Source organism: Tursiops truncatus, chromosome X (genome assembly GCF_011762595.2).
Source record: "Tursiops truncatus isolate mTurTru1 chromosome X, mTurTru1.mat.Y, whole genome shotgun sequence".
Taxonomy (NCBI): Eukaryota; Metazoa; Chordata; class Mammalia; order Artiodactyla; family Delphinidae; genus Tursiops; species Tursiops truncatus.
Genome location: NC_047055.1, coordinates 29,375,685 through 29,387,877, shown reverse-complemented (window position 1 = coordinate 29,387,877; position 12,193 = coordinate 29,375,685). Strand labels below are relative to the sequence as shown.

Here is a 12,193-nt window from a genome sequence, read left to right as displayed (position 1 = left end):
ACATATATATATATATTTTTTTTTTCTCTCAGTTCTTTATATTCTTTTCACTTCATCTCACTCCTCAAAATGGATAAATTAAAGAGTCCTTAACAATGGTTTCAGTGCTTTTAACCCATTAAATACAATTGTGATCCAGTAGCAGTGAATATCTGCAGTGTAAGGAACACCAAGTCATATGAGACGTGTTTATTTTCCACTTTTGATGTAGGCCTGTAGAACTGGGATAATTTTCATGTATCTCACTTAAACTGGAAAGCGGTGCAGGGAAGTACAGGTTTATGTGCACATGTGTATTTTAATCTCTTTCATGAGAGTGAGGCACTTTTTGTACTAAGATATATAGGTAGTTAATATTTAATTCCATGATATTTTCTTATTTTACCTCTTTAAAAATTTTTTATTTTATATTGGCATATAATTGATTAATAATGTGTTAGTTTCAGGTGTATAGCACAGTGATTCAGTTATACATATACATGTATCCTTTTTCATATTCTTTTCCCATTTAGGTAATTCCATCATGTTTTCTAATTAAATTGCTGATTTTTTAAAATGGAAAAATTCTGCTGTGTATAAATGTTACAAATATTTTTCCTAATGGAAACTATTTCACAAGAAAATGAAATTATTTGAGGGAAGATGAATATTTTGGTTTTCTTTTCAATTTTTCTACATGAGATTTCTAATTAAAATCTGTGGGATTTTTTCAATAGAAAAGTACGCATTATATAAGCATTACAGTTTTTTCCTCAGTGAAAATATGTCAATACAATATAAAATAATTTGGGGAAGACTGATTTTGTTTTCATTTCTTTTTGCTTCATACAGTTTTCTTTCTTTTTTTTTTTTTAAAGAGGAGCCTCCTCTGATTTATTTTAATAAATTTATTTATTTATTTTTGGCTGCATTGGGTCTTCGTTGCTGCGCGAGGGCTTTCTCTGGTTGCAGTGAGCTGGGGCTACTCTTTGTTGTGGTGCACGGGCTTCTCATTGCGGTGGCTTCTCTTGTTGCGGAGCACGGGCTCTAGGCGCGTGGGCTTCAGTAGTTGTGGCACGTGGTCTCAGTAGTTGTGGCTTGCGGGCTCTAGAGCGCAGGCTCGGTAGTTGTGTGCCACAGGCTTAGTTGCTCCGCGGCATGTGGGATCTTCCTGGACCAGGGCTCGAACCCGTGTCCCCTGCACTGGCAGGCGGATTCTTAACCACTCCGCCGCCAGGGAAGCCCCCACTTCATACAGTTTTCTAACTAAAAGTTTTTAGTCTGTAATGGAAAAAGTATATAGTCTATAAATAATGCAAAAGTTTTTCCTTAATAAAATACCACATGAGAAAATAAAATTATCTGGGGAAAATTTGTTTTAAATGTTCTCTCCCTTTTTCTCCATAGCACTACTATATTATTTGTGTAAGTTGTATGAATTAAAACAAAAAGGGGTATAGCAGGCCTTGGGAATGTTAGTTCTAAGATATTCATTCAGAAATTTACTCATTCCAAGCATGTCTGAGCCTTTGATCCCACCCCTCATCATCATGATTGGGCTCTAATTGAACATGTCAGACTCTTTGATTGTATACAAAGAAGCCAATTGACTGTGGTTGAAACTCAATCTAGTGTCTTTAAAAAATCTGTGGTGTAGTGTTTTTGTGGTCATGGAACTGAACTGATTTTATGTTTGAGTTGTTTATCAGTGAGCTACACAGTGAGAGAAAAATTCACTGTTGCAGTGAAAGTTTGACAGAAAATTGACTTCAGTGTTGGTTATGGAAGGCAGTTTCACTACAGAGAAATCTAGGTTGTGTGTGTCGAGTACTTTTCTAGGTAGGCAGTGTCATCCTATAATATCGGCTGTCACTTTTGGCCAGAGTTCAGTGTTTAGAGATGTGTTTTCTTCCACTGACCGTAGAGAATAAAGAAGCACTGGGGAATTCCCTGGCGGTCCAGTGGTTAAGACTCTGTGTTTCCAATGCAGGGGGCACGGGTTCGATCCCTCATTGGGGAACTAAGATCCTACATTCCAAGTGGCACGGCCAAAAACATTAAAAATGTACACGCCTAATAAGCATCCCCCAAAGAAGAGGCAGACAAAAAATTTTAAAAAACACAAAAAACAAAAGAAAAGAAACACTGACTGAAGGGGGTGGCTCCAACTTTGAACTACTGAGGATGGCCATATGTCCCAACATTTGCACTCTTAGGCCTCAGAAGGGAAAGGATTTGGGGGCTGGGGGCGTTTAGTCCAGCTTCTCTTCATATTCCACCGTCTGAGTAAGCTAGAAAGGAGAGCAGATAAATGGGCGGAAATTAGAATTGATCTCCATGGCAATGACTTGCCTCCGCTGGCTCCACAGATAGATAAGTGTTCAAGAGGGAGCTGTCTAGTCCCACACATTTGTAGATAAATAGACTCTGGGGGGAAAATCGTGCTTTCAGGTACGAATATTATATTTTAGGCCCTTTTAAGGAGAATTTTGTCAGTGATGTAGGCAAGGTCAGGACAGCTATAATTATCCAAGACTCTTCAGTCACAATACCTGTTTTGGCTTGAAATACTCAGGCAATTGAGAAAAATTCTTATGTTTCTTGGCTTGAGTTTTCCATACTGGCAGTATATTCTGCTCGGATTCATCCAGTCATTTCCCATCTACCCTGTCTCTGGTCTTATCGAAAGTATAGTAAGTTGTCCCACAGTATATACTTTTCCTCCCATTTGTGCACAGAATGTGAGTCTGTTCAGACCATTAGAATGAACAGATGAACTCAGGATCTCCTGAGCCGTGTGAGCTAAGGAGGAGGATTCTGTGAGAGGAATTCTTTGACTCCCAATATCCTTTTTTATTTTTTAAAAAATTTTATTTATTTATTTATTTTTTGCGGTACGCGGGCCTCTCACTGTTGTGGCCTCTGCCGTTGCGGAGCACAGACTCCGGACGCGCAGGCTCAGCGGCCATGGCTCACGGGCCCAGCCGCTCCGCGGCATGTGGGATCTTCCCGTACCGGGGCACGAACCTGTGTCCCCTGCATCGGCAGGCGGACTCTCAACCACTGCGCCACCAGGGAAGCCCCCAGTATCTTTTTTTAAACTTTATTTTGAGATAACAATAATTTTCAAAAATATATCTCTGTGGCAGCCAGAGTTCATCTCCCAGCTCTGTTAGAAGCTGAGCTCAGGAGCACATGCCTTTCCCTCTGCTCATCATTTCAATGTAGGTGGTCCCCAGAGGTCCGGCCTTGTCCTCCTCACCCTGGTTACCACTGATGCCCAAATCCAGATCTCCAACCCACACCTCTCCTATTTTTCCAACCACTTACTTGCATCACCTCAAACTCAACACATCCCAAGCTGAACTCATCACCTCTGTTCACCCCCCCATACCTGCTATTCATTTTTATTTCCCATCTAAGTTTGTAACATCACAGTCTACTGAATCTTCCAAGTTAGAGGCCATTGTGTTATTCTTGCTTTCCATATCCATTCATGTCAAATTTGTCTCCTGCACAGCTCATGAAAGAAACAAAATTCCTACCATCCTGGAACATAATATTTTGTGGGGAAGACAAACAATAAACAACCAAATAAATATCAAAAATAATGTTAGAAAACGAAATTAAAGAAAGGGAGTAGAGACTTTCAGAGAGTATATAGTTTTTGTTTTGTTTTGTTTTTTGTTCTTTTGCGGTACGTGGGCCTCTCACTGTTGTGGCCTCTCCCGTTGCGGAGCACAGGCTCCGGACGCCCAGGCTCAGCGGCCATGGCTCACGGGCCCAGCCGCTCCGCGGCATGTGGGATCTTCCCGGACCAGGGCACGAACCCGTGTCCCCTGCATCGGCAGACGGACTCTCAACCACTGCGCCACCAGGGAAGCCCAGTATGTAGTTTTATATAGGGAATTAAGGAAGGTCTTTCTGTGGAAATGCCAATTGATTAGACACTTGAATGAAATGAAGCCTCACCCTGGTGAATAAGCCTTGCATTTATCTTGGGGGAAGAGGGTTCCTTACAGAACACCAAGTGCAAAGGTCCTGAGGTGGGAGTATACTTGGTGTGCTGGAGAGATAACCAAGGAGGCCAATGGGGCTGAACAGAGGTCGGGGGGAGGATAGGAGATGAAGTCAGAGGAGTGGGGTGGAGGGTGAGGTCGGGATTTCTCTCTATCTGTGTTTGAACCTTACTATAAGAGCTCTACAAAGCCTTGTTGAATAAAAAAATAAGAGTTCAAATGAAGAATGGACAGAGAACTGTTGGATTTTGCAATTTTTACGCATAGATCTATATTCATATAATATCTATTTTGGGGGAGAATTGATTCATATTATATATTTTGTAGAGGTTGGACTTTTCCGGAATTGAACCTGATATAAAGCCATTTGAGGAAAAGTGCAATAAACGTTTCCTGGTAAATTGCCATGATTTAACGTTCAATATCTTGGGTCAAGTTGGAGACAATGCAAAAGGACCACCCACAAACGTATGTATGAATTTTCCTTCTGCCTCCATTAAACCAGTGCATTAAGGAAACTTCTTCCTTATTTTTTTAAGATTTTCAATTTTGTTCTGAGAACTAATTTACTGCATGCAAATTCCATTGCTACATGTTACGATACATTTGACATGGAAGAATTCCATACATGTCTTTATTTTGCCAGAATAGGAATGTGTTTTCATCTTGAGAGGATTCATGAAAGTCTTACCTATTCAAAATAGCAGGTAGAGTAGGCGGGCTCTTTACATTCAAGAGGGACTTGTCTGCAGAGCGTGGAAAGCCCTCACATTTGTAAATTCTACTAGAGAATATGACTTCTGTGAAATTGACTCATAGCCATGAGTAAGGAGCACCAAAGCCATGGAGGAACACAGATGCTGTGCAGTCAGCTCCACCTCACTCACTATTCTCATAGGGTAAATTCATTCTGTTCTTCACAGCAAATTCTAATTATTAGCTGTCACGCATCATTTGAGCTGCTTAGGAATACTTGAAACTATGAATGTAAAATCGCCAAAGAGACTGCATTTTATGTTCATCTTTTTGAGGGTTCTACTTTGTCTTTGAGAAATATCCACAGTGACGATTTATTCTCTAACAAAGTAGCTGAGATGCACTAGCAGACTTTCGGTGTGTAAAGGGTTAATCTTTATGCCATCTGGCATGAAATTTCTCTTTGTGACCAGCTTTCAAATGCCATCTGTGGAGAGGAATCATGTCTTCCAAAATTGCTGATGGAGCAAAGCTTTTGTCAAGTAATTGGATGTTCACTGATATTAGCTCTTATTAAATGTATAATCCAATAAGCTGTAACATAGCAAAAGGGAAGATTTATTTCTGCTCTGTAATACCGGCATTATTTTGGGGTAATTTCAATAAGCCTATGGAGAATTAAAATTTATTCATAGAACAGTTGAAGTTCTTTAAATGTGGCTTCTGATTTCTACGCATCATTTTAAAAAATTTATAGCTTGTGAAATTATACCTGACAGAAGTTAAAACTTGATAGTCTGTTATTTAGAATGCTCTTTCTTATATGCAAATGAGCCACAATGCAATTTTAGCTAAATGTTGAACTCAGAGGAATTAAAAAAAATTATTTTGTAATTTGTGTCCCTCCCCTCACCCCACCTAAAATAAAAGTCATAGTTTAAAAACGTAATGGTTTTCATTCCCAGGTTGAACCCTTTTTTATAAATCTTGCCTTATTTGATGTGAAGAACAATTGTAAGATTTCAGCTGACTTCCACGTAGACCTGAATCCCGCATCTGTCCGTGAAATGCTGTGGAGCCCTTCAACCCAACTGGCTAGTGATGGAAACTCAAGAGGTTCTTCACCGGAGTCTTTCATTCATGGAATTGCTGAATCTCAGTTACGCTACATAAGGCAGGTAAGGAATGATCTTTTAGCCTTGGTAGCGCATTCAGAATAAGAAACAGAAACACCCTTGGGTTCCTTCATAGTTTCAGGCCAGTGTTTTCATGGGCATTCCATCTCTTGTAGGGTCTGTGTATAGATGTTTTTCTGGTGACTGAAGTTGGAGGGGAAAAAAAGGAAACCAGCAAATATGCTAATAATACACTGGTGAAGTGAGACCGTGATGTGAATCTCAAAGGAAGTATTTTGTGAGATGGAATGCAGATGACACAGACACACCCCTGTACCCCTGCGCATACTTTTGAGCAAGGCAATAAGTACCTGTAAGACTCGTTTCTTTGAAGAAAAAGTTGACCCTACAATAACCTTCCCCTCCTAACTCCCATTCCCATTCTGAGTAGGTAGTTTTTTTTTTTTTTTTTTTTTTTTTTTTTTGCGGTACGCGGGCCTCTCACTGTTGTGGCCTCTCCCGTTGCGGAGCACAGGCTCCGGACGCGCAGGCTCAGCGGCCATGGCTCACGGGCCCAGCCGCTCTGCGGCATGTGGGATCTTCCCGGACCGGGGCTCGAACCTGTGTCCCCTGCATCGGCAGGCGGACTCTCAACCACTGCGCCACCAAGGAAGCCCCTGAGTAGGTAGTTTTAATGGAGCATAAACTCTCTTTATTCAAGGAGTTCTTGTGTCACAGCTGTAATGCTACGCTCCCCTATCCTATCTGAGGCAAAGAATGCCCTTTGGAAGGAGCCTAACAGTTCCCTGGCATTTTGACCTCTGACCAGACTGGACGCCGTAAGAGGTTAGGCAGAGCAGAATTGATGGTCTGCCTTCTAGACTTTTGCAACTGAAAGGAAACTAGAGTGTGGCAGAGAATTAAAGTGGGAAGAAGCAGAACGAAGCAGCTCGCATTGTAATGAGATTTCTTTTACCCTAAATAAAAATGTTCCTTTTTCTTCTGATTGTAAAAATAAATACATTATCATGTAGAAAATTCGAACAATACAAAAAGTAATAAAGAAGAAAGTAAAAATCAGCACCTGTAGACGATAACTATTAACATTTTGGCAAACATCTTTCTGGATGTCTCTGTTGTGTATATGTAAACACATACACATTATGTGTACTCTTCTACAGACTGTATCATAGTCGTGCTGGTTTATACCTACTGTGTTTATTCAGCATCGTGTTTATCACCCTGTATCACTATCTGGCTCAGTCACATTCTTATTAAAGGCTAATCTGTTATTCCACTGATTGAGCTCATTAGGATATTTCTAATTTGGGGATATCATAAAGAACACTGCATTATTACATCCTTGTGCTTACGTGTTCGCTCACTTGTTGAATTATCTCCTTAGAATAAATTTCAAGCATTGGGGTTTTCAGGGTCAAAGATTATGCTCATTGATACAGATTGCCCAATGGTAGGGGACTTGACATGTGCTGTCACTCGCCTCTGGGCTGTGGACCTGTGGTCGTTTTTCCCCATGTTGCTCCTCATTCCCTTACATCCTCTTAGTTTGTTACTCAGACTGTGGTTGTCACATACTTGAACGTTCCACTGTGACGGCCTATGCTTCTAAAAGAGAGATTGAGCAAGACAGTATTACGAGTATTTGAGAACCTGCTATTGAATTATATGTTTAAAATTTTCCACACAGTGTCAAATAAGTCCTTCTAAGCCAATGATGTATTTGCTGCATTAGTTCAGTGTGCTCAGCTGTCTGTTCAATACAAGAAGTTTAAATTGTGGTTTCAGGGGTCATCCCACCTATAACCTAGGTCAGGAAGAAAATCAGCATTTTTTGCATGTCTCTTGTGTGCCAGAATTTTCCATTGGTGTCTCACGTAAACACCATTGTCTTGTGAAATAGGATAATTATTGCTGTTTTGCAGATGAGGAAACTGCTGATCAGGGAGGCTAAGTAGGCTCCCCGTCATGACATGGCTGGTAGTGGTGAAGGTGGGATTTGAGCCTAGGTCTGTTCGAAAGACCTCAGTCAACAACATTAGGCAGTATGTAATTAAGTGCTGACTTGTATCACACAATGGGAGTGGAGGAGTTTGGAATGTGAGGAGGGGTCAAGGGTCAGGAGTTGCCTTAGAAGACTGCATAGAAGATGTGGGACGTGAGAGAGGCTTCAGAGGAATCGGCAGCGGCCTCAAATGGCTTTATCATTTTGCACCCTTGTTCCAGATCAACTAAAGATACCAGGAAGCGGTCATTTGCTCCAATATTTGGACATTCTCTTTTGAAGAAGGCTTTTTCTTCATCTTCCTCCCATTTAGGACTAGGATGCAGTACTGTGTAGGGAGAGACTGGATGTTAGTAGATCTGAACGCTAATCTCAGCTCATCAGATTTTTTTCAGCAATTTTTTTTTCCCGTATTTCTCTAGGTACTTTATCTGTATAAAGTCATTTAATTCTTACCACACCCCCAGTAAAGTAGGTAGGTCCTATTCCTATTCCCATTTTATAGATGAGGAAACTGAGGCACAGAGCAGTCAGGTGGCTTACTCAAGGTCACAGAGCTACTGAGATGAGGAGCATTCCCCCCTCTACTGCACTGCTTCCCTGTCACCCTAGAGACGGGGAAACAGCCTGGTTCCCCAGCATTCCTGGAAAGGGCTGTCTGGCAACCCCGTCACCTCCACCAAGGCTGTTCGAGGGGTGGCATGATCTGTAGAAAGAGGCCACTCCAGGGCTTGGTGGACAGTGGGGGCTTGCGGGCCGTTCTAGGCCCTCCCCATCTGCTCCTTGGAGCAACAAGGTGACCACAGGAAAAGGAGGAAGCTGGGTCCGTTGAGTAGTTTTGCCTTCCTGCCACTGTGACCAGTTACTTCACTCTCAGCTGCCTGGCAGTTCCTTCCCAGATGCCCTGACCCAGCTCAGTCCCCCGTGTCCCCCAGACTGACCTGTGGCTTGTGGGCTCCCCGCTGGGGGGCAGCAGGTGTTGGGCGCTAGTGAAAAGGGGGCACTCTGCCGTCACATGCCCTGCCGTGCTCTGGGGGCTAAGTGCTGCGGACTGGGCTGGGGGGACCTGGCCCGTTCTTTAGAGGGAGGGGGCAGTGAAGTGGGTGAGAGTCACCCTCCGGCGGGGGCAGGCCCATCCATGCCTCCTTGGTGGGACAGGAGGGAAGGGCCAGAGGCCTTGTCCTAAAGAGCCGGACTCCCAGCCCACACAGGATTCCTGGGTGCTCTCTGGTTACCCTTCTGTGTTCCGGGGACGGGGGCGAGCTCGAAGCTGGTGGGACAAAAGGCGACGCAGCTGCAGAGAGTCTCCCCCTGGACCGGAATCCTGGTCGCTTGAACAGTGAGCATCTCTGTGCCTCGGCATCCTCATCTGTAAACTGGAGGTAACCATAGTACCTGCATCCAGGGTGACTGTGAGGCTCAGACAACGTGTGCTGTCCCTAGAAAGCACTCGGCCCTGTACCAGGCCCGCCGAGTTGGCTCAGTAAGACGTGGCTGCTATTAAGAGCAGTAGTAACAGTGATAACAGATAAACGAGTGAAAGCAGCTTCCTCTTATCAGTTGTCAAATCCTTTTAAATGATAATATTCGTTGCTCGCATCAGTGTGGGGAAATGGCTGTGTGGGGGAACAGCTGGAGTACTGGGCATGGGGAACAATAGGCGCTCAGTGAATGTTAGCCATGGCAGTAATTGGTGTTACTGTTCTCGTCAAGCTGTATCGCGTGAGATGTTGGAAGCCTAGGTCAAGAGGCTGAGAGGCTGTGTATCGTCTGGAAGCCCTGGCTGCAATCTTCACCCACTTACTGCGTGAACGTCTCTAAGCCTCAGTTTCTTAATCTGTAAAATGTGTATATCGTAGTGCTTGCGTTCAAGGGTTTTTATGAAGACTGAGGGAGATGGTGCACGAAAACTCTCTAGCACAGTCATGTGACAATCAGAAAGCATGAGATTGCACTCAGGGTGCACTGCTCAGCATACCTTCTGCGGGAGCCGCTCTAACAGTCTGCCAGCTGCATGTCACGGCCCGGGCAGCACGCTCCTGGCAGAACCAAAAATCAAGTTCTGGGATCTTGGGATGCTTTGGGTTACTCTGGCAATAACCAGGTACCTAATGTGCATTACTTCATTTAATCCACTCAAGAAGATTACGAAAGCGCTCTTACTCTCATCATCCCCCATTTCATAGATGGGCAATCTGAGATGTAGAGAGGATACGACTTGCCTAAACCCATAAATGGTGGGGTCAGCATTTGAACCCAGGAGATTTGACTCCCCGAACAGTTTTTAACTACTTTCTTCCATGCTTGCTGCTTGGGAATTCAAAGCTAAATCAGCCATAATCCGGGACCCTTAGAAGCTGCTGGATTTGGGGGAATTACTTAGCGTCCTACACTTGGTTTTCTCTCCTTTCCTGTCTACCTCAGAGGGTTCTTTCTGGAACAGATGAGCTACCGTGTCTGAAATGCTTTGAAAACTGGAACACACTATCTTAACACAGTTGGTAATATACCAAGCAGAAAAATAAAACTTGGTAGAGTCCCAGTGATGGATTTTTACACTTGAATTCATTTGTGTGGTGCTTCTTTAAGCAACGGACATAACCAACTAACAGGCCATTTGGAAGACATTATATTTGGAAGGAGCTGAACTGGAACAGGAGATGATATGCTTGTTCCACATGCCCTCAAAGAAAACTCATGGAACTTGGGTTGCATCTACATTAGTACCTGAGATAAAGTGTTTGGGAGCAAAAGGAGTTTCGGATCCTCTGTCCTCTACCTTTACGTTGAGAGCACCAGCGCTCTTTAACTGCAACAAAGGAATGGTTTCTATAGGATGATTCAGTTTTTATGTTATACAGAGCAATAAAGTATTTTCTTCCTTCTTAGCTACCATCAGTAGTAGTTAAGTGTGAGTGAATTGCCCCGGAGTTGCAGGCAGTTACGTTTAAAAATGCATATCCGGTTCCACTTCAGAAATGCACGCTATTTTTGCACATGCCGCTTAAGCCAAACAATACACGCCGTACTGATAAGGCCTAAGGACGCACCTCGCAAACACCGCCGAACACAAGAGGCTAAGCAGCCGGGGTGACACCTGTGCTTGTGGACCAATAATACACGTGAAATTGGTGACAAAATAGAAAATCCATTTTGAAAGGAGCATTGGGAGCCTGGGAAACTGTACGAAGCTGTATGAAAGGAAATGCTATCTATTGCCAGGGCCCTGGACATGATCCTATGTTGAATATCAACATTCTGTGCTAAACACACCGCTAGGAATCACTAACCAAACAACTGTATATATGAGGTTACATTCAAGAAAAGTCTAACGGGAGGAATTTTTTCCAGGGAATTTTCTCGGTGACGAATCCACATCCTGAAATTTTCCTGGTCGCGAGAATTGAAAAGGTGCTCCAGGGAAACATCACGCACTGTGCGGAGCCCTACGTCAAAAATTCCGACCCGGCAAAGGTATTTATAAAGATCGTTGGTGAGCATTTCAGCCTGATGTAGAATTTGCCTTTTATTGGTATTTTAAATGGTATCATCAATGATTCCTCCCAAAAGAAAACAAAAAACAAAAAAATCCCGCAACGTTCTCGCAGCATGCAGTATTTTCTGAAAACGTTGTTTACTATGTGAGTATGCATGCTAAGGCTTGAACGTGACTTTTCCCCCTTTTCCTTTATGTCCTTTTTACACGACGATCTGATTTTTGCTTGTTTATCGAAGTAAGAGCTAAAGGCTTTTAGGCAACACCTGTTCATTGATACCGTATCCTTGGCAATAGCTACCCTTTCTTTACTCCCAGCCCTGCAATACGGGCTTAGAATGTCAGAGCTGGGAGGATGAAAATGACCCAGTCCTGCAGTTTCCAAATGCCAGTCTGTACTCAAATTTACTCCTATCTGTGATGAAATGAGAAAAGAAAGACAAGATAGTGAGCCATTCATGAAACTTCAATGTATTTTATTCGAAGGGCTGTCCTTTATTCTGAGACTTTTGCCCTTCCTACCTTTTAGACATTACACCTGTCTGTCTTTCCTGAAACGCTGGCGTATGAAATGGCGGGGATTGTTTTTTTTACCATCCAAGGGCTTTAAATGGCAGCCTTCAAAGTCGGCAAGCCATAGACTCATCCCAATTTCTGGATCATGAATTCCAAACCTTTGGAAATTATTGATCTAATTCTCTCGTCTCATTTTATAAATGAGAAAAGTGAGGCCCAGAGAGGGAAAGCATTTGTGGCACAGTTCACTAGCGGCACTCCAGCTGCTGAGTATTTGTAAGAGTCGATCTGTTATTTGTAGCATTTAGCTGTGTGTCCAAATAGTGTTTATTAAGTGGGAGATGCTGAG

At 43.0% G+C, this 12,193-nt stretch overlaps 1 protein-coding gene across 5 annotated transcripts in view; it reads left to right on the top strand.

Moving 5' to 3' along the window:
• Positions 1-12,193, top strand: part of DOCK11 (dedicator of cytokinesis 11) — a 189,865-nt gene that overhangs the window by 59,945 nt on the left and 117,727 nt on the right. For all 5 annotated transcript variants that reach the window (XM_033850004.2, XM_073799049.1, XM_033850001.2 and 2 more), the window contains exons 11-13: positions 4,326-4,466; positions 5,660-5,872; positions 11,184-11,306. In XM_033850004.2, the coding sequence (XP_033705895.1) occupies positions 4,326-4,466; positions 5,660-5,872; positions 11,184-11,306 (477 nt within the window). The remainder of the gene's footprint in view (positions 1-4,325; positions 4,467-5,659; positions 5,873-11,183; positions 11,307-12,193) is intronic.